Raw genomic sequence first — 23,044 nt, forward strand, 5'->3', positions numbered from 1 at the left:
AATCCTCAGCAGGACTCGGAGGGTCGGAGGGCGGGAAGGCTCCTGTACTTTCTTCCCATCCTTTTCTTGTGTGGGTTTAGTTGTGTTTCTGGAATGAGCCACTCAGGGTGTCCCTGGAATGTCAGTCCTAACATATTTTATTGCAGACCCAACCCAGTTGTTACTACATCTGCATGACAACTAAAATGTGAAGATCTCAGACACATTACTCCAATTTAAAAACTAAAGAAAAAAAGCACCTTGGTATTTGGCTGAACAGCCTGAGGAATTTTTAAGGATAATGTCCTAGTACCCAAATCCAGAGAATGTGGAAGATAATTTATGATGTCCACCTTCATTTTAATAGGCCTCCAGTGTGGGGCCGTGGCACTTGGGGAATATAAATTCATTCCATGAGTTTTTATCCAGGCACAATAGGCCTCTAAGGAATTTTTTTTTTTTTTTGTAATAAACCTTATATTGTAAGACAGTTTTAGATTTATGGCCTTTATATTGTTACGTTTTCTTAGTGAAAATAAAATCACTTTTACTTTTTCACTCTAGTATAAGGAAGAGATAGTTTTGACATTAAAAAATTAAAGTCTTTAGTATGAAAAAAAACAATGTACAGAAACATTACAAGACCAGTAACAAACTGGAAGAGAATATTTGCAATATATACAAGACAAAGGATTGATGTGCCAAACACTATAAGAACTTCCACAAATTAGTACTCACATATTGCTCGCATGAAGGCCTTTCCTGTCACCTTCCACACTAGCTGCCTGTCCTCACACTCCCTCTGTCCCTTTCTTGCTGTCCTGACTTACCGTGTTTATCTCCTGCCTCCCTTATTAAAATGAGAGTTTCCTAAGGGCGGGGGTTTCTGTCTCTTGCTCACTGCTGTATTCTCAGTGTATAGAACCTGGTTACATGGTAGGTGTAGATATTCGATAAATATTTGCTAAGTAAGTGAATAGAATAAATAAAAGACAAATTATAAAAACAGAAATAAAATGCCATTAAGTAGTCATGAAGCTGCAAATTAAAAAACAGTGTAGTATTATTTACCTATGAACTTATCAAAGCATAACCCATTGGAGACTTTCGTACAGGGTTAGTGGGTATATAAATTGGTCAAGCCTCTCCAAAGACAGTTTGTTAGTATTAAGTTTTGAAATTAGCCAACAGTTTCAACTCCAGGACTAAAAATATTAAAGAAAAGGGAAGATGTAGGGAATATTTTCATATGTGCACAAAACATCCTACCTAATAAAAGAGTAATATGCAAATTGACCCTAACTCTGCTACACCCACAAGCCATGCCCACCAGCCAATCAGGAACAAATATGCAAATAAACCCAACCAAGATAGGTACAGTCCCAGAGAGCGGGAGGGAGGCTTGGGTTTCCCCGGCAACAGGGAAGCCAAGCTTTCCACCTTCCCTTACTGGCCTAAGCCTCTACTCAAGGCTACAAAGTTACAATTATAGAAAGTAAACAAATCCAAACAGAAATGGTGGCAGCTACGGAGCTGGAAAGAGCAGGAGACAAGGGTTGCCCCCAGCAATGGAGGAAGCAAAGCTTCCTGCACACCCTGGCCGGCCCAAGCCTCCGCTTAAGGCTACAAAGTTTCAATTATAAAAGGTACACAAACCTCAAAAGAATGGCTGCCGGCCATGGAGCAAGCAGGAGGCTTGGCTCCGTTCCAGGCTACAAGTTTCAATTGTAGAAGGTAAATAAATTCCAGATACCAGGGCCTCCTCTTGGGTCACCAGGGGGCGTGGCTGGCCTGCAAACCACCACAGGCCCCTCGCTCAGGCCGCCCCATGCCGCAAGAGAACCCCCACCCTGATCCGGGACACCCTTCAGGGCAAACCAGCTGGCCCCCACCCATGCACCAGGCCTCTATCCTATCTAATAAAAGAGTAATATGCAGATTGACCATCACTCCAGCACACAATATGGCTGCCCCCATGTGGTCAAAGATCCTGTCCCCATGTGGACACAAGATGGCCAGCAGGGGAGGGCAGTAGGGAGGCACCAGGCCGGCCAGGGAGGGCAGTTGGAGGCGATCAGCCCTGCAGGGGCAGGCCAGCAGAGGAGAGAAGTTGGGGGCAAACAGACTGGCAGGGGAGCAGTTAGGCATCAATCATTTGATGGCAGCGGAGTGGTTAGGGGGTGATCAGGCTGGCAGGCAGAAGCGGTTAGGGGCAATCAGGAAGGCAGGCAGGTGAGCTGTTGGGAGCCAGCAGTCCTGGATTGTGAGAGGGATGTCCCACTGGGATCAGGCCTAAACGCGCAGTCGGACATCCCTTGAGGGGTCCCAGATTGGAGAGGGTGCAAGCTGGGCTGAGGGACACCCCCCCCCCTCCATGCATGAATTTCGTGCACCGGGCCTCTAGTCTTTGTATAAGGATATTAATTTCAGCATTTTTTGTAATGGAGGCAATTTTAAACAGTGCAAATGTTTGTGAGTAGGAGTAGTTACGTATCTTTGGTGCCTGCTTCTATACAGATAATGTGGCAGTTGAAAATTAGATAAAGTATACATAGGGGGAGAGACATGGAGCTCTCATATCATTGTGAAATGGAAAGGTTTTTTTTAAAAAAAAAAAAAGCTTAAAAAATTTGTGAAGTGAAATACACAATGTCATCACATTTATGTTCAGAAAAGGCCAGCATACATGATCATATATGTATATAAGTGCATAAAATGGAAGCTGGAAAGATGTATACCAACTTCTGACCTATTTATACCTGGAAAGAGGCTTGGGAAAGAAAGGGGGTAGTAAGGAAGGCCTTTCACAATTTCTCTGCATGTTTCTGTACTGCGACTGGGCCTCGTCACAGTATAAAGTAGGAGAGATTAATAATGGCTATGACTTGAGTGCCTTGTATTGATAGGCTCATTGTATGCAGGCGCACATTCAGTTTGTACATCTGGTTTACAAATGAGATTTGTTATATCTTGTAGTGTTTTATGTATTCATGTTTTTAAGTAAAAAGGGATTATATTTAAAAACTTCACCTGCTTCTTTTAGACCCTAAAACCCTATTAAGGACATCTCTTTATGTCATAAAGGGAGATCTGTATGATCACTTTTTAATGGCTATAGAATATCTCGACTTGTAGATGTGTCATCCTGGATTAGGCAGTTCCCTGTAACGGACACGTAGGGTGCTTGCAGTGCTGAGCGAGCATCAATAAGCTGATATTCTCAAGGGTAACATGCACACGGATGTATGTGTATTCTTACAGATGGTATCCTTAGGACAGGTTCCAGGCCCCTGATAGCAGAGTCAAAGAGGACGCAGATTCAAATGTGGGTGTATATCGATTTCCATGGTACCTTCCCGAAAGGCCATGTGGATTTGCATCCTTGCCACCATTGCTTAAGGCCCTTTGTTTAACCAGTTAACTGCCACGATGTTTTGAATTTAATTTAAAAAGGTCCTCCACTTGTGGCTATAGAGCAGTGGTTCTCAACCTTCCTAACGCCGTGACCCTTTAATACACTTCCTCATGTTGTGGTGACCCCCAACCATAACATTATTTTCGTTGCTACTTCATAACTGTAATTTTGCTACTGTTAATGAATCGTAATGTAAATATCTGTGTTTTCCGATGGTCTTAGGCTCTACAGCAGCAGTTCTCAACCTGTGGGTCGCGACAGTAGCAGCCCATTAACAGTAGCAAAATTACAGTTATGAAGTAGCAACAAAAATAATTTTATGGTTGGGGGTCACCACAACAGGAGGAACTGTATTAAAGGGTTGCGGCATTAGAAAGGTTGAGAACCACTGCTATAGAGGCTTATGGCGTACAAATGGTTAAATTTGTGCTAAACAATAATAATAATTACACTTATACCTTTATATGATTTAAAATGTTCTATTTGCAAAACAAAAATTGAGCAGTCCTCTGCATTATTCAGTCAATAAAATAAATAACGACGAAATATATATCGATCCAATTCATTTCATTTTTTATATTGCTCAAGATATAAAAATTTGAAATTGTAATAATTACAACTGAAGAACTTGTACGTGTGTTACAAATTCCACTTCTTATGCAGGTACTATCTTAAGAGTATTTCTAGTCTCATGTTTTGTATAGTAATTCTTAATATTTTTAGTCACTTTTTTATATGCACTGTTTATAATGGAATGGTGGTATAGAGAATCCTAAATATCATGCTATGAAAAATCACTTATGTTTGGAATGGGTTATGGGGAGAATGTAATAATTGGATGTAGTCGCATTTGACTTATACCTAATATTTTTTTCACTAAATCAATAGCTAATGAAATCTCACTCAGGAAGTAGCCAGAAAGCTCCTTGGTTCCTTCATTTCCTTTCTTGTCAGTGACGGAAATGGACAATAAAACTTTTCATAAGGGGCCCCCACGAGGGCATAGCCACTTTCTCCCTCTAAGCTGGGACTTGTCTGGTTCTCACGCCCCGTGGGAAGAAGGGAATTCAGCCAGAGCTCAGTGAAGAGGTTTGTCCCTGGGCTGCCTGAGGAGGAGGAAAAGGAGGAAGAGGAGGAGGAAGTACACGTTCCCGACTCCTCCGGTTCCTGCTGGTCTGTGTGCAGGCTGGAGGCAGAGCCAGGAGAGGCCCCAGGAAGTGCTTGCTCAGCACTGAGTGCCGCACTCTTGCGGGGTTGAGCTCGGACTCCAGGAAACTGGCCTCAGGACCACCTCCTTTCACTGTCCGCTCCTCATCTCTTTAAAATGCCGCCCCCTCGGCCCCACGATGAGGAGCAGCTCATGGAGTCCGCAGGCTGTTCATTCATTCGCCATCGTGTGCTTGTGGGGTTTCACACTCAGTTCTCCACGCTGGGGATTCAGGAGTGAACCCTCCCCAGCGGGTCCCTGCCTTGCTGGCACTTAGAGCCCAGTGGTGGAGACATGCATCAAGCAGGTGATCACATGTGCAGTCATTAACTACACGTCTGAAGCAGGCTATAGAAGCCAATAGTGCATGAGCTGTTGCCATAGGGGCCCAGCCCGGCCGAGTCCTGCTCAGTAGAGCAGATGCCAGAAGCCTGCGGCCCCCCTAGGAGTGCACCAAGCCCGGGACCGTGCGCGCTCCAGACCCTCAGGAAGCGTGTGCACTTGAGAACGCGTGTGCAGAAAGCGTGTGCACTGAGAACGGCCCTTCGAGGGTAATCCCCGGCCTGCGAGAACCTAATTGCTGAGCTACGGCTCCCGCGGACATGGCCCCCCCTGGGGCCCCGCAGCTGACCCGCACCTTTGCTCTTGCCGTCTCAGGCGCAGTTTGACATCGCGGTGGCCAGCGAGATCATGGCGGTGCTGGCCCTGACCGACAGCCTCAAGGACATGAAGGAGCGGCTGGGGAGGATGGTGGTGGCCAGTGACAGAAATGGGCAGCCCATCACGGCAGAAGATTTGGTGAGTGTGTCCCTTGCGGGAGCTCCGGAGAGCTCGCTGCACCCGTTCCTTCCTGATGAGGAGGATGAAGGGTTCCTTTCTCTTACCCACATGCAGCGTGGGAGTTCGGAGGATTTCGGCACACACATTCCCCCCCCCTCGCACGCCTGTTTGTTTCACAGCTTTGTCGTGTTCTCACAGGCGTTGAGAACGTGCTTGTAATTGGTTGCAACCAAAGCACATGACGTTTATTTCATAAGCTTTTCCCGATTCTTGCCAGTCCTGACCTCTGCTCTGCCTGGGGTGGGGGTCATCTTGCAGCCCAGCCCGTGACTTTTTTTAAAAAGCGTGACCTCTGCCTGCTTTAAATTGAGGGCGGATCCCCTTTCAAAGGTAGGAGACGGAAGAGGCTCCAGCGCACCCTGGCTTGGGTGATGCTGTGCCCCAGGTTTGGGTTTCTCATTAAAGAGCAGGGCTCCACCTAGCTCAGTGTTGCTCATCCAGCTCCTCTGTCAGGGGAATGATGCTGATTATAACGCTTTGGGGGAATCCTGGCACACCACTGCCTGCCTGAGCTCCTGTTCTCATTTGGCACGCCGATCGTTCTGTTTTTCTTTTTAATAACCATCTGTGTTGTTAACTTAAACCCCATCGGTGGTACAGTTATTTCATTTGCTCATACGTGTTTATAAGGACGTAGGTAGGACATATGCCTGTTGCACGGCGATTGTGCTACGTTTGAGCTTACTTCCCCCATCTTGAATCACATACAGTCATGGAATCTAAAACATACACTCCCAATTGGAAAACAGTTGTGGAAGGGGAAAGGCAAATTAATATTTTATTAATTCCAAAAGCTTAGGGCATAACAGGAATCCTTTGTCAGCATGTCTTGATTACTTTTTGGCTGCTTTAGAAGAAATGGATCTGACTTATCGCATAGTGCTTTGTCAAGTAAATTAAATGGATATGTTTACATCCGCAGCTCTGTGGCATGCTTAGTACAAAGCTTAAAGCGAAAACCCGTCTTCAGCCTGCTGTAAAAGTTACTGCTTTTCAAAAATTGTCAAGACCTCTACATTTCTATCTAAACGGACATATTACAGTTTCTGTATAAATACATCTCTCTGTATCCTATTAACTTTAAGTACCAACAAATATGTGGCAGGGGTGATTTGAAACTTAATCCTCAAATATTATTTCCCTAAGCTTATTTATTTTTTTTTTCCTGTGATAAAAATCTTGGATCCAGAACAGATTCAGAGTTTGCTCTCTGTAGTTATCTTTTGTGTCTCTTCTTTGCAAGCGTACCTAATCTCTGCAGATGGTGTTTCATTGAGTTGGAACTCTCAGTAGTTGGTCCAACATAGAAAATTAAGGGAGAATTTCCAGAGCTTCTATCATCTTACTACCTTATGGCTTCTTATTTAGTTGGTCAAAGACTGTACGTACTGCAGCGAACATTGGAATAGATGGCGTCTAAACGTTCCTTATAAGATGATTGATTCTGATAGTTTCTGGAAGATTATGCGCAAACTCTCCCCTCCATGAACGTGGGATGTGGGACAGGTGACATAGCTTACAGTGGGCATGACAGCCCCAGAGCTGCTCTTGGTGGTGACGGGTTTTTTGCATGGGTCTGACAACAGTCAGTGTGTAGGGAGCAACAAAAGATGGATGAGCTGTGGCCTGGAAAACCAAGCAGGTGGGAACCCACCTGAGACAATCCAACAGAGGCACCCAGGGTCCTTCCTCCTGTAGTTTCTTGAGCTGGGTGTGTTTGGCCAGGGGTTAAAGCAAGGATAGTCTGCAGAGAAGCAAACGACTATTCTGCTTCCACATGCTCTGTGTTATGAAAAGAGAACTGATTTCTTTGCGCCATTCCGGGCCAGCAGCGTTCACCGTCAAACATCTCAATGTATGTATATCAGGCAGGTTACATTTCTTGCGATGTATATTTTGTACAATCAAGTTGGAAATAAATTGGATTTCCTCATAAACCTTAAGCGGTGAAATATTATAAAAATAGAAAAAGATCACATGAGAGAAATTTAATATCATTGGTGATAGAAGCGGGAGAAAGTAATGAACTAATGCACTTTGGAGAGATAAAGAATCTCTAGATTCTACCCACTGATCTGTTAAGAGCTGTTGCACGCTATTTAATTTTTTTCACGGCTACAGTCACATGCATTTGCTCCTAGTATAGCCACCCCAGAACTGACGAGTTTGTTGAAAGACACCCTCAATCCCATAGAATGTACCACACCCTAAGTAAACGGTCATGTAAACTATGGAAAAAGGAAAAACGAAAGACACGTGCTCAGTGTCTTGAGAAAAGGTGGGAGGCATTTTTTTTTTAAAAGCTTACCATGTGACCTTATTTGACACATTTTTTCCATAGTGCTTAGACTTCACCCCTGTTGTTTCTTCCTTCCCTCTTCGTTTCCAGAAAAGGGGACTTAGAAGGAGCCCGGGCCACAGCTTCCTAGGACTGGGAGAGGGCAGCCTCATTCTAGGCAGACAGAGAGCATGAGACACGGAAAACAAGAAGCCCTTTCGATGCTTCTGTTTTTGGGGTGCCTTCTCTGTCTGGATGAGAAGTTGAGAGATGGTGGGAAACCAGAATGGGTGCTTTTAAGACAGTTCCCTCTCCCTCTCTTCATGCCCGCTCTGGAAATAGTGTCGTTTCAGTTCTTGGTCTCATTTCTTCAGGCAATAGTAAAATTTCTGGTCAGGAAAAAATAATGAGCATAATTGCCAGAAAACACTTGGAGATGGACTGAAAGATCTACTTTCTGGCAAACCTCTTAAACACCCTCAAGGAGGGCTTTGAAAAAATGCGATGACTATTACTTCCCCGTCACTCTTCGTGTCTTACACAGTTGACATTCATTCAGGTGGGGAGAGATGGATGGAGGGTGCAGTGCTATGTCACATGTGGCCCGCAGGCAAGAGCAGCTAGGGGACAGGCTGGAGAGAAATGGTTCATCTTTTGCTTTTTTCTTTATGGGAGATAATTTTTTTTTTTAATTTATTTTCAGTTATAGTTGACATATAATATTACATTAGTTTCAGGTGTACAACATAGTGATTCAACATTTACATACCTTGTGATCACTACAATAAGCCTGGTATCTGTCACTATACATAATTATTACTTCATTATTGACTCTGTTCCTTATGCTGCACATTACAGCATCACCATGACTTATTTTTAAAACTGGAAGTTTGTACTTTTTAAACTCCTTTTCCACCCAACCATCTCTTATCTGGCAACCATCAGTTTGTTCACTGTATCTAAGAGTTTGTTTCTGTTTTGTTTTGTTTATTTATTTGTTATGGTTTTCAGACTCCACATATAACTGAAATCATATGGTATTTTTCTTCCTCTGTCTGACTTATTTTATTTACATGATAGATCTCTCCATCTTGTTGCAAATGTCAAGAGTTCGTTCTTTTTAATGGCTGAAGAATATTCCATGGGTACATGTACCCTATCTTCTCTATCTATTCATTTATTAGTAGATACCTAGGTTGCTTCCATATCTCGGCTGTTACTAGTAATGCTGCAGTGAACATAGGGGTGCATATATCTTTTTGAATTATTGTTTTCCATTTCTTTCGGATAAATATCCAGGAGTGGAATTGCTGGATCATATGGTAGTTCTATTTTTAATATTTTGAGTAATCTTCATAATGTTTATTGGCTGTACTCATTTACATTCCCACCAACAGCGCATGAGGGTTCTCTTTTCTCCGTATCCTCGCCAGCACTTGTTATTTGCTTCTTTTCCATAATAGCCATTCTGACAGGTGTGAGGTGGTATCTTGTGGTTTTGATTTGCATTTCCCTGGTGTTTATTGATGTTGATTATTTTTCATGTGTCTGTTGGCTAGCTGTATGCCTTCCTTTGAGAAATGTCCATTTGGGTCCTTGGTTTTTCTTATGTTGAGCTGTATTTTGGATATCCCTTATCTGATATGTTATTTATAAATGGCTTCTCTCATTCAGCAGGTTGCCTTTTCATCTTGTTGATGGCTTCTTCCACTGTGCACAAGCTTTATTTTATGTAGCCCCATTTCTTTATTTATTCTTTTATTGCCCCTGCCTTTTAAAAGCGATGTCAGAGTTTACTGCCTATATTTTCTTCTGGGAAATTTATGGTTTCAGATCTTACATTTAAGTTTTTAAACCGTTTTGAGTTATTTTTGTATATGGTGTAAGAAAGTAATCTAGTTTCATCTTTTTGCATGTATCTGTCCAATTTTCCCAACACCATTTATTGAATAGACTGCCTTTACCCTATTGTATGTTCTTGCTTCCTTTGTCGTAGATTAATTGACTATATGAGCTTGGGTTTATGTCTCAGCTCTCTGTTCTGTTCCCTTGATCTATGTGTTTGTTTTTGTGCCAGTACCATGCCAATTTCGATAGCTTTGTAGAATAGTTTGAAATCAGGGAACGTGATACCTCTGTGGCTATTCAGGTCTTTTATGATCCCATATAAATTTTAGGATTATTTGTTATAGTTCTTTTAAAAATGCTGTTGATATTTTGACAGATTAAATAATTGGGGTGGGTTTTTTTTCTCTCTCCTTTAGGGGGTGACAGGTGCTTTGACAGTCTTGATGAAAGATGCAATAAAACCAAATCTGATGCAGACCCTAGAAGTAAGTGATTTTCTTTGTATAGAAATTGTTGAAAGTTTGCATTAATTGGATTGCTTGTGCGTCCCCTACAACATTAGCACTTCCAGCCAATATGAGCCCACAAGGAACATCGGAAGAATTTGGTCATCCAAAAAAAATTAGAAGTGTACTTACAGATTCTTTAATATAATTCATATCTTGTCTAATGTAGTACTAATTGGCCAGAGTAAAAATTTAGAAACTCGATATTTGACTAATATTTCAGTAAGTTTGTGTAGCCATGTTTACAAGTTTTCTCTTTTGCCTTTTTTTTGGGGGGGTGGGGGGGCTTAGTCTCTCATAATAATTAGGTTTTGAGATTTTTTAATTATTTTTGTTTTCCCCGAACAAAACACACAGTAAATGGTGAAAAATGTTTTCCAGGAGAGTATTCTGTACCCTGCTTTTCTAAGAATGCTGTTTTTGTATATGACTTTCCTGCTCTCGTCTTCATTGAACTTAAATTTCCTCATGAAAATATCTGTTTTCATCCAGGGGTTTAGTTACTTTCTTGCTCATATGCTGTAGTAATAGTCTAATTCCCTCCTCTTAGCTAAAGAGGGCCCAGGGTTTAGATGCAGACAAGGAGGCAATATTTGGGTCGGGTTGACAGAGAGGTGGGATGGTGGGGGTGGGGGTCTGGTACGTGTTTTAACAGCCAGCTCTCTGGGTGAAAATGCCTAATTTGTAGCATTTGCCAATTTCCCTGGTGCAAATGTTCCTACGATGGACAATTGTCTCACAAAGGCCAGTTTCTGGCTCCCTTCCAGGGGTCCCTGAGCACTGGAGAGGGGAGGCAATGCATGCCGTGAGTGGTGTGAACGTCTGTTTGTCCTCAAGCTGTAGTGTGACAAAGGGAGGTGGGGGTGGCCAGAGGGCAAGCACATTGGGGAAGCCATAACAGAAAGACAAGCAAAATAGCCATCCATCTGTTCAGCTGAATCAAAACTGAGTGTCAGTGTTCACTCTGCCATTCACTAGCTATGACCTGTGTTTTAATCTCCTTCTCCTTTTTCTCTCATGTAAAATGCTGAGAGTCCCAGTGGCTCACATACTCCGATGCTTGCTGCGATATGATACTGTACACAGTTAAATACTGTGTCTGAAAATTCCAGGGCTAATCCAAAGACATAAAACCATCCATCATAAGTGTGGTATTCCACTTTATCTACAGGACACTTAGGAAAGTAACTCAGTAACTTCACCCTGACGTTCCTGCCTTCGGGAGCCCTTGCTTCTTCTGGCCTCTGACCCCTCACTCTCCCGGACCTTCTTGATGGCCTCTCCACCCTCTCCTTTGCTGGCTTCTCGGCTCAGCCCCTGAATGTCGGGGGGCCTGAGCCCTCACTTCTCCAGCTATGCTCTCCCCAATTACCAGCCATGCTATGACCCCACACTCTGGTTCTCAACCTCTTGACCTCAGAATTCCAGGTTTGGAGGTACAGTTACCAAGAGCCACTTGGGTGGGTAAAAGGCATTTCAAGCTTAACAAATAAGGTCTTTGATTCCCAACCTCCTCCTGCTTCCTCCCAACCTGCTCCTTCCCCCAAGCCTGGTCTGTGAGCGGTTCAAGCCAGAAACCTAGAGGTCATCCGGAGGCCCCCCTCCCTCCCTCACCCTGCCTCCTTCCTGCCTCAGCTACCAGCGTGCCCACCTGTCCCACTGCCGCAGGCTCCCAACTGGTCTAGCTTTTTCCACACTTTCTCTCAACGCCTTCCTCCACTCAGCAGCTCTAAAATCTAACCCAGTTCCTGTTGCCCTGCTGCTTAGAGTTCTTGGGCGTTTACCCATGACCTCACTCTGGCCTCCGGAAGTGGAGAAATGGAGAGGTGCTAACATTGTCCCGGGGTTAGGACACACTCGTGTGCTAGGGAGTGCTGGCCAGTATGGTAGCGTGCTTATTTCAGCCTCAATTTGTTTAAATAAAATTTACAATTCAGTTCTGCAGTCACACTGGCTCCATTTATTTTATATTTTTTATTTACTAGCTACATTTTAAGTAGCCTCATGTATTGGATGGTGCAGATATAGAATATGCTCAGCTTTGTAGAAAGTCCATTTGGACAAAGCTGTTTTAGGGCTCTGGCAAGCAAATGGGTAATTGAATTGAAATGTTTGAAAAGTCCATTATGGAGAATATCTACAGCTTTGTCATCATGAGGAGCCAAGTTAGTCCCTGCATTACTTTCCGGGGTGTTGTGTATATAAAGTGAAATACCACACTCATGACGGGTAGTCTTCTATCTGGGTTTTCAGACACAGTTTTTAACTGCTCACAGTATCACATGGCTGCAAGCATCGGTGGAGTGTGTGAGCATATGTGTCTGTTTGAAGGTCTAACAAAGCAAATGTACACGTTTTTCCATTCAAACTCCATACTGGGAGTTCCAAAACCAGGGCTCCAATACTGATTAACATATGGAGTGGCCTTTAACTGTAAATGAAAATTAAAATGCTGCTGATCTAGTTCTTAGAGTGGCTATGTCGGGAATAGTGAGGTGTTTGTGCTGATCCAGCCACACCCTGTCTGTCACCTGTGCCCCTTGGAGACCCGTGCCCGGTGCTCCTCAGACAGATGCCACCTCAGGGTTGCAGCGCGTACAGGAGTGAGGGCAGCTGGCCACCCAGGCGTGCAGCCTGCGACCTTGGCCTCGGGAAACGTCCCAACTCCACTCGCTTACTCAGCCAGCCACATGCTGGGACTGGCCAGGTCAGGAGGTGATGGAGACTCTGTCTTTGAAACAGCATTTTCTTCTGAGCATTTGAAAGGTTTAATCTGGACAGAAGTGAGAAATCAGACATAGACGTAGGTACACGGGTAGATGTAGACACTAAACCCACGTCTGTATACATATCTATCAACATGTGTGTTTGGGTTTCATCATCCTGACTTTATGTCCACATACATGTGTATGGCCTTCTCAGGACCCTGCTAGTGTCCCCCCTGAGGACTTTGGGAGGAAAAGTAAACAGGGAACTCACAGACTGGCTTTGATAGACTGTCTTCTTCGTTCTGAGAGACGATGGTTCTCTCACTTCCTTTCTTCCTGCCTTTGCTCAGCTTTCTCAGCTTGGGAGATGGGCAGCCAGCAGCCCATCGGGGTGCGTGGGAATTTTCCGTGGCTTGCAGCCCCCATGCCCGCGCCCACTCCCTGCCTCCCACGTCTGCGAGGGCAGCCTGTGTTTTCACAGGTGGAGCTCAGGCTGCATGTACACAGACCCCCGTGGCCGCGGCTGGGCTCTGAATAAAACCTGAGCACTTGACCGCGTGTGGGTCAACACGCTCTTTTAGGTGGGGCCACGGCCTGTTCTCACCAACAACGGAAACGTATCGAACAGGCATTGAAAACAAATGCAGAGACAGGTTTTTGTTCAAGGAATTAAAATGTAATGGTTGTCAGGTTTTTAACATGGAAGACAAACAATGAAAATCTCAAAACGGAATTTAAAAAAATCAGAATAACAAGCTTATTATTGTGAACATAAAAGTGTTCTATTTCCTTATCATTGCAACCATAATACCCTTATGTCGTTGGCCTGCCGTGAATCACATTCATTTTTTTTATGCTTACTTTGGGTTTTTCTTGAACTGATTAATTTCTTGATGAGAAAAAAATTTAAATAAGCCTCTTAGACCATCAGAGTCTAATTCCATTTTTTTTTTTTTTTAAAGAAAACACAATGCAAAGTAATGTGAAATAATGTAAGGCGTTTACTTCACGGTCACTGAGGCAGCTAACACGGTGGCTTATCAAAGTTACCGGAGGAGATAACTGGCCCTCAACACCTTTTCTCCTTGGCTCAGCACTAAATGTAGAACTAACGCCGTTCCAGAATACATAAGGAGCTTGGACCTTTGGCAGACTCGGGGCTTTTTTAACTTTCTCTGTGAGGATGTGTGCATTAAGCTGGTAGTTTTAGTGGAAGCACAATGGCTGACGTGAGTCTTCTCAGTACCCAGCCGTGGGGCCCACCTTGTGTGACCTCCCATTTGCCTCTGGGGTTTCTAACTTGGTCTTCTCCTTCCACAGGGGACGCCCGTCTTTGTGCATGCTGGCCCCTTCGCTAACATCGCCCATGGCAACTCCTCAGTGTTGGCTGATAAAATTGCCCTGAAACTAGTGGGTAAAGAAGGATTTGTAGGTAAGTCATTGCTCTTTAATGTCGTGGTTGTAGGATATTGAAGAAATCTAAAAGAGGACGACTGGAGTAGCGTGGTACTCCATGGACTTGAAATGTATTCTTGAGACCCACCTCTCATAGAGGGTCTCAGTACTGGAAAAGCGCTGTGGGCTGGGCCTCACTGGGAAATGATCTCGTGGTTGAACCAGAGGTTCTGATGTCAGATGCATGTGGGTTTGAGGGTAAGCTCTGATACTTGCTGGCTCAGAGGCCTCGGACACATTTTAAGTGACCTCGGAGCCTCAGTTTTCTCATCTGTAAAATGGTGATCACAATATGGTCTCAAACCTTATAGAGTTATTGTGAAAACTAAAGGAGGTTATTCGTTCAGCAGATATTGAGCACCTACCATTTACAAGGCATGCAACTTACACCTGAGGCCACAGTGCCGAGGACACAAGCTCAGCCCTGCCCTCCTGAGGTGTCCTGTCCATCATCTAACAGGAGAGGGTGTTCATTCAGTCTTAGCTATTACTCACAGTAATAATATTATTAACAACTTAAAATTAAATTGGATCCGAATGTGTATTCAGTGGTCTAATGGAGGGAAGAGTTCCAGCCAATACACGTGGAAGTTTTAATTGGTAGAACTTCACATCTTTGCTGTTGTCAAACTCTCCTTTGGGGTACCTGTTTCTCGTTGGCTTTTGTTGGATATTCCAGCCAGAAAGAGGGGGCAGTGGCCATGGAAATGGCACAGTGAGTGCCAAATCCCACCCATGCCATTAAGGCTGTGACTAAACAAGCAAGGCTTCATGGAATGACATCTGAATTGGACATGGAGGGGTTACACTGGCAGGTTTTCACGGGTAATTGTGTGCCTGTCATCACCGAGCCTCGCAGTTGCTTCTTTCACACCAGTCCTCAGCCTTGTGTCAAACTCAGAGTGGGTTATTGTGTTAGAAAGGATTCCGCCGGACAAAAGGACTTGGCTGTGCACTTTCACGCTCAGTCATTTGGAAAGCCATTCAGGGCTGTTGAGACTGCTGCAGGCATTCCTGGTAGACAGTCAGGAGCAGAGGAGGACTTGTAGAGCTCATTCCTCAAAGGTCTGTGCTAGACAGTCCCGTGCGCTCTGCTCCTTCGGTAGCGAGTCCGCGAGGAGAGTGGCCAGACATGCTGTCTCAATGGACTTGCTCCATCGATCACGGCGTAATTGGAGAGCTAATGGACGAGGAGGCCGGGCAGAGGCGGGCACCACAAAGCTGGTGCTTTTGTGAAGTGTTCTAATGCATTCACTCCACAAATAAAAGAGCTTCTAGAAAGCACTCCGTCTCTTGCTGACAGAGCTCTGCCTCTGTTCCCATCCTTGCTTTGTCCATGCATATTTATGGAATATGTGTTTTCGTGGCACAGCATCCGTCAAGGTGTATGCAGAACATGGCAGCTCTCTGTGTGGCCATGGACAGGCCACCGTCTTCCAGCCACGGTCCCTCACTCTTGGCAGAAGCCCTCTGGGCAGTACCTCTTTTATACATTCCTGCTGCTTCCACAGCCGGTCTCCAGGCACCACAGACCTTTGACCTCTGACCTCCCTTCGGTGGAAGTGCAGCTGTGCTTCTCACAGGACCCTCTGTTGTGCCATGGGCTGTTTCGGCCTGTAAACTTCCCTTTATCTGCCCCCCCCCCACACACCCACACACACACCCTATACCACTGAGTCCCCTAAGGCAGAGATACACTGCACCTCCCAGGTCACTCTAACGCCCCCTCCCCTCACTAGCTGGAGGCCAGAGTGGGGCTGGTCATGGAGACAGCTACCTTTGAAGATGTCCTTTCTTGGCTTCTGACCTTGTCAACTCTTTTGGAACCTCAAGGTGGCTGTTGGGCTAACGGATGCAAAATTTATTTTCAAACGATTTCTTTGCCAATAAGCAAGTGACACCATTTTGAACCCTAAAAAAAAAAAAGTGGAACCCAAAGAGCCCCATTTTAACATCCTTCTGCAGGAGTTAAGTGCAGTGGCATGTGTTTATCTGAAGCCTGAGGAGAAATGTCTGTCCTTAGGAAAGTCATTGTTTATAGGCTCAGACCCAAAAGCAAAAGATTGATAATTTAGGTTACATTAAGGAAATAAATTATGTATGATAAACGATACTAGGTTAAAAAAACAAGTGACAGGTTGGAAGAAATCATTTACAAGGATAATAGACACATGAACAGCATTCAGAATACACAGGGGTGGGCAAAAGGAGGTTTACAGTTGTATGTGAAACAGTTTATTCTCGTGTTATTTATTTGTTAACTAGAGGCCTGGTGCACGAAATTTGTGCACGGGGGGAGGAGGGGTGTCCCTCAGCCTGGCCTGCACCCTCTCCAATCTGGGATCCCTCTCACAATCCAGGACCACTGGCTCCTAACCGCTTGCCTGCCTGCCTCCCTGCCTCCCTGATTGCCCCTAACCGCTTCTGCCTGCCAGCCTGATCACCCCCTAACCACTCCCCTGCCAGCCTGATCGTCCACAACTGCCCTCCCCTGGCAGCCTGATTGCCCACAGCTGCCCTCTCCTGCCATCCTGATCACCGCCAACTGCCCTCCCCGGCTGGCCTGATCACCCACAACTGCCCTCCTCTGCCACGACCCGCCTCCTCCGCGCAAGGCAGTGGAGATGCTGGGACCGGCCTCCGGCCTCCGCTGCACTGCGTAGAGCCATGGGATCCCCAGGCCTCACCGCACGGAGCAGCCGCTGGGCCCCGACTCTGCTGTGCGCGCAGCCATCTTGTGATGATGTGAGGACGTGATGCCACCTAGGCTACTATTAGTATAGACCAGTGGTCGGCAAACTCATTAGTCAACAGAGCCTCAGTTTGCCGACCACTGGTATAGATCATTATATTATTAATTTGCATTACAGCTGTAAACCTACTTTTTCCCACCCTGTATAACCCACAAAGGGCTACAGGCTGATAAGAAGAAAAAAAATAATCCCAGAAAATGGGCAAAAGATTGGAAAAGGTAGTTCACAGAACAAGAGCAATCGGACAGAATTTCTGGGTAAAACTTAAAAAGAGAAAATAATCTAGCCATTTCACTTCTCGGTAATACCCGGAAAATAAATAATTGAAAATATGTTTAGGTCATTGAAATAACTTACCTCAGGGCATATTTATTGAGCTTCTGCTGTATGTCAGGTACTACACGGTCAGAGCCAGGAAGTGAAGATGATTAAGACACGTTTCCCAGCCCACAGTAATTTACAATGGGGAGGGGAGACAGGCCTGTGAGCAGAACCTGCAAATGGCGGGTCCGATGCACTTAGGAGGTTAAGGACCACATTGATTAACTAAGAACCTTAGGAGATGGGGCGCGTCTCTTAGATAGCATTTTCCCCATACTACTCCTTTAAATCTAGTGTTTTGTTCCATCCCAGCACACATAAGGAATTATTTTGTCTACTCCACAATAATTACTCCAAGATAATGGCCTCAGTATTCCATTTAGCCTTAAGAACTGAGTAAAGTTTATTTAATTAATTGCAGAAACTTGTCAGACGAGAGCAGAAGGCTCCACGAGAATCTGGGCGAGTGCTGTGGTCACTGATTTCTGTTTCTACTTCTTCCGTCAACAGTCCTCGGGGAACCACTCGCTTCATTTACTGCTGTCAAGGCAAAACATTGCTTTGGCATCAAACCCCAACCATGTGTTATTTTTAAAGAAAGAAAAGAAAAGAGTAACAAGATTGAGTTCCTAGGTTTTTAAAACTTATCTCATATTTAAACTATTTGTAGGGATTTCAAACTTACACATGAACCTTAGTTTTTCAAATTTATTTTCTGTTCCCTTAATTTGGTTTTGCTTCCAGTTTTGAATGAATACCTTTCCTTCCTTCTGGAATGCAGCCTGCATTTTTTAAAAATATATTTTTTTATTGATTTCAGAGAAGAAAGGAGAGGGAGAGAGAGATAGAAATATCAATGATGAGAGAGAATCATTGATCTGTTGCCTCCTGCACGCCCCACAGTGGGGATTGAGCCCGCAACCTGGGCATGTGCCCTGACTGGGAATCAAACTGTGACCTCCTGGTTTATAGATCAATGTTCAACCACTGAGCCACTCCAGTCAGGCCAGTCTACATTTTTATAGCCAGGGGTTTCTTAAACGATGATCACCAGTCACCCCCTCCCATAATTAAATGCATAGTTATATGAGTGTATGTACTTTTTTTTAAAACCAGAGTTAAGCTCCACAATTCTCATTAGATTCTCAAAAGACGTTCATGCCTCAAAAAGATAAAAGGCCAGGGTCTACATCTCAGGACCTAATGGACGTGGTATGCTGCTTCACCTTACCCTCTATGGGGATCCATGTGAAGATCTGGTGCCTTTCAGTTTCCCATCCACATTTGACCTTGAGCACGCACATCCAAAGTGCATGTCAAGAAGTTACCTACTGCCTAGCCAGTTTGGCTCACTGGATAGTGTCGGCCTGTGGACTCCCGGGTCCCAGGTTCGATTCCGGTCAAGGGCGTGTACCTTGGTTGCAGGCACATCCTCAGTGGGAGGTGGGCGGGAGGCAACTGATGTTCCTCTCTCATGAATGTTTCTAACTCTCCCTTTCTCTCTGTAAAAAATCAATAAAATATTTTTTTTTTTTAAAAGAAGAAGAAGTTACCTACTGGATTGCGTCTTCTCCTTGCTAACTAAACAATCACATAGACCCAGGCTGGGTTCCCCTGATGCTGCCTGGGTACATGAGTGTAAACAGACAAGGTGGCAGAAGAGAAAGATTAGGCCCATCCCCAATCGTGCACCAGGCTTGGCCCCGAACATTTCAGGATTAGGATTTAGTTATCAGAACGAGTAGCCCTAGCAGTTCTAAGGCAAACTGAATAGGATTGGGAAACAAAACCTTGTTAATATTTCCATTATAAATGCTCCGGTCCTCTGAGCTGCTCCTGAGCTTCAAACCTGTGCTAAAGCCACCACAGACTTTCTCACCTAATCCTTAAACAGTTCTGTTGTTCTCCCCATTTTACAGATGATGCAACCGAAGCCTAAGTAATGGTACCCGTGGTCTGCCATGGCCCAGCCCAAGTGTCGGGGATGTGCCCTCGGCCTCCCCTGTGCAGAGAGAGGATCTGTTGGCTCTTCTGCCTGCAGTAACTTTCCCATCTCTCTCTCTCTCTCTAGTTCCCAGCCACTCCCATCAAAAATAATTCGTTTCAGTGCCAACAGTCGTGGAATACTTTGAGGTGTTTTTTTTCCTTTTCTTCTGACTACTTTAAAAGATCCTTTTCCCTGATATATTGCTAATAAAGGTTGTCTTACTGACTCACATGCTGACTGCTGCTCCCCCACCCTACCCCCTTTTGCAAACAGCTTTAAATCTTTCCACTTGGGCTTCGGGACGCTGTGCTGGTGGTTACACCCTGTCCTCTGTTTCCATTTTTTATTGTTATGCAATTTTACATATGCCTTTATTTCGGTCGGAGAGAACCAAACTAAACATTCCTATAATTTCATCCACCCTTCAAAAAAACCCAGTGTCCAGTGACCATCCAGCTTTCGAAACTCTCATTCTCCCAGGCTTCACCCTGGTCACGTTACTTGGAAGCACTGATCCCAGCCCACACTCCATCATGGTTATACTTTCTCTCTGCTGATCACATTTGTCATATCAAGGATGAGAAGGGCGGAATTATGTGAGGCCCTGGCTGAAGGTCACATGCTGACGTTCAGGAAACCGCTAGTCACCAGTAGTGGCTTTTAACCCCTCTGTGGAGGAAAGCCTAGTAAGAGAGGTTGTTTGTTATTGCCCCAGGGTTTCTGATTTCTCCTCTTGCTCAGTGCCCAGTCTCATTCTCCCCTCAATGTCCCTGCTGGCCTTTATTCTGCCTCACCCTTTATTCTCTTCCCTTTTGTAGGAGAATGGAGCCCTCCTTTCTTTCATCAGCTAGTCTTCTGCCTCCCTCACCCCCTAACAAAAGGTGAAATATTCTGAGTGTACAGTATTCCAGAAAGTACACAGATTAATATAGTAAACACTCAGGTTTCCACCACTCAGCTTTGTTAAAATAATAGCATATTTCTGTGTGCTTTAGTTGTTTTTTTAAAATAATTCTTTATTGTTGGAAGTATTACATATGTCCCCCCTTTTCCCCATTGACCCCCTCCAGCCTGCCCCTACCCACCTCCCCAGGCCTCTAGCACCCTATTGTCTGTGTCCATGGGTTATGATATATGCGTACAAGGTCTTTGTTGATTACCTCCCACCCACGCACCCTCCTCCACCTTCCCTCTGAGATTCCGCACGCTGTTCCATGCTTCCATGGGTCTGGATCTACTCCGTTCATCAGTTTTTTCCGTTACTTAGATTCCATATATGAGTGTGATCGTGTGATACTTGTCTTTCTCTGACTGTCTTATTTCACTTAGCATGATACTCTCCAGGTCCCTCCATGCTGTCTCAAAGGGCAAGAGATTCTTCTTACATTCCATGGTATAAATGTACCACAGCTTTTTTATCCACTCATCTACTGTTGGGCACTTGGGCTATTTCCAGATCTTAGCTATTATAAATTGTGCTGCTATGAACATAGGGGTGCATACATTCTTTCTGATCCGTGCTTCGGGTTTCTTAGGATATATTCCTAAAAGTGGGATCACTGGGTCAAACGGCAGTTCCATATTTAATTTTTTGAGGAAAGTCCATACTTTTTAACACAGGAGCTCCCAAGCTGCAGTGACTTGGCAGCATCAGTTCTCAGGTGACGCACCCCGAAACCAGAGAGGACGGAGCCCGATTCCTTGTAGGCCGTGCAATTCCACCTTCGGCCATGGGTTATGTTGTTTCTGGGGCTCTGTCGGCCCTGAATCTGGTTCACTGCACACTTGCGTTTGCATTCCACGCCCTGTACGACAGCAACTTTACGGAGTGCCCTCTGGCACTCAGGGACCCCTTGGGGGATGTCGGAGAGCTGGTTTCAGCCCAATCCCCGCAGGCCAGGCCTTGGGACCCCACCTGCCGGAGGGACCGCAGGAAGTTGGCTCCAGAGCGTGTCCAGCCCATCTCTCCCAGTCCCGCCCTGCCGGCCACCTTCTGATTAATTTCCTTTCAATGTGCATGAATCCGTGCACCGGCTCACTAGTGTTGAATAAGATTGGTGAAAGTGGGCATCCCTGACTTGTTCCTGTTCTTAGGCGAAATGCTTTTAGTTTTTTGTGCTTTCGTTTTTTATAGAACATTAGAGACAGAGTTGAGGTCACCATGAACCCCCGCCCCCCAATCTTTTTCCCTTTTCTGCTTCTCTAGTCACCAGCATCCTGATTTGGGGGAAAGGAGTATCACTTCTGAGCATTCTTTTAGACTTTTATCACATACACATGCCTCCTCAAAAGATCTGCAGCCCTCTGACCATGACACCAGCCTCTTGCAATTTTCACAGCACTCCAGGCCCAAAGAAATACCTAAGATGTCCCTTTATTAAGTGGTTATGTCCAAACCACTTAATGGATATCTGTGTCCCAACAACTTCGTAGCTGTCTGAACAAAGGATGCATATAAACTGAAAGAAAAGAAAAAAAAAAAGATTTCATTCTTAAATAGCCACCATAACTTATTAATGAGATGTGTATCCTTTTTGGGTACTGCACAACTTCTCAATCCCGGAATCAGCCACCACTTCGAACCGCGTTTCCCATTCCACGTTGGCTTCGCACGGTTCTCGCTTCATACTGCAGCAGCCACCAAAAACGTAGCTTCACAAATACATGATGTCACCGGAAGGCGTGCGGAGCGGTGATGTTGAAACGGTGAATCGCCTCACACCCGTGGGACTTGCATTGTCACCAGATGTCAAGTGGTGCCGAGTTTCCCCCCCAAATTTAACACATCCCATGGCTCCTTTGAGCTCAGAGCGCCCCGGGGCGCCTCTGCACATAAATTTGGGAACCACAGATATGCAGCATGTTTTTGTAATATTTTTAATATGTGTGAGCATTTTATGCGTTAATAAATGTTACTCTCGGCATTGTGCTCTGGCAGGGTCAGCAAACTTTTGCTGTCAAGGGCAAGCTAGTAAATTTCTTCGGCTCTGTGAGTCATAGTGTCTCTGTGCGGAAATTCCACGGCAAAGGCATAGATAAAGCATAGCTCAAACCTGCAGGAATGAGAGAGGCCGAGTTCCAGAAGTTTTATTTATGGGCTCTGACATTTGAATTTCATATAGTGTTCACATGTGATGAAATGTTCCTCTGATTTGTTTTTAAAACATTTTAAAAATGTTTTTTTAAAAGTTTAAATCTGCAGGCCATCATTTGCCAACCCCTGCTCTGTCCCTTTGTATTTGGGTTCAGTGTTACTTTTTTTTTTTTAATGTATTTTATTGATTTTTTACCATGAGGAAGGGAGAGGGATAGAGAGTTAGAAACATCGATGAGAGAGAAACATCGATCAGCTGCCTCCTGCACACCCCCCACTGGGGATGTGCCCGCAACCCAGGTACATGCCCTTGACTGGAATCGAACCTGGGACCCTTCAGTCCGCAGGCCGACGCTCTATCCACTGAGCCAAACCGGTTAGGGCCAGTGTTACATTTTTGCATGTATCCAAGTAGCTGTGACCAGAGAAACCTCATTTTTACCTGCAGTGTCGGCTTCCTTGGCATGTATGTAGCACGCGTGTTCATGCATTCTTCATTGAAGGGTATTACATTCCTTCCAGAACTCTGGTCTTCTAGGGAACATTCTTATTTTTGTCTCCGAGAATATGTGCAAAACGTTTTCTAGGGCCCATATTGAGGAGTAAAATTTGGGGGGTTTTAAGTATGCTCTGAGTCGACTTAATAGCTAAAG

The 23,044-nt window shown here is 44.8% G+C and overlaps 1 protein-coding gene across 2 annotated transcripts in view; it reads left to right on the top strand.

Moving 5' to 3' along the window:
• Positions 1–23,044, top strand: part of MTHFD1L (methylenetetrahydrofolate dehydrogenase (NADP+ dependent) 1 like) — a 164,305-nt gene that overhangs the window by 56,031 nt on the left and 85,230 nt on the right. For both annotated transcript variants that reach the window (XM_054721834.1, XM_054721835.1), the window contains 3 exons: positions 5,259–5,399; positions 9,984–10,052; positions 14,102–14,213. In XM_054721834.1, the coding sequence (XP_054577809.1) occupies positions 5,259–5,399; positions 9,984–10,052; positions 14,102–14,213 (322 nt within the window). The remainder of the gene's footprint in view (positions 1–5,258; positions 5,400–9,983; positions 10,053–14,101; positions 14,214–23,044) is intronic.

The sequence above is a fragment of the Eptesicus fuscus genome, chromosome 10, assembly GCF_027574615.1.
Source record: "Eptesicus fuscus isolate TK198812 chromosome 10, DD_ASM_mEF_20220401, whole genome shotgun sequence".
Taxonomy (NCBI): domain Eukaryota; kingdom Metazoa; phylum Chordata; class Mammalia; order Chiroptera; family Vespertilionidae; genus Eptesicus; species Eptesicus fuscus.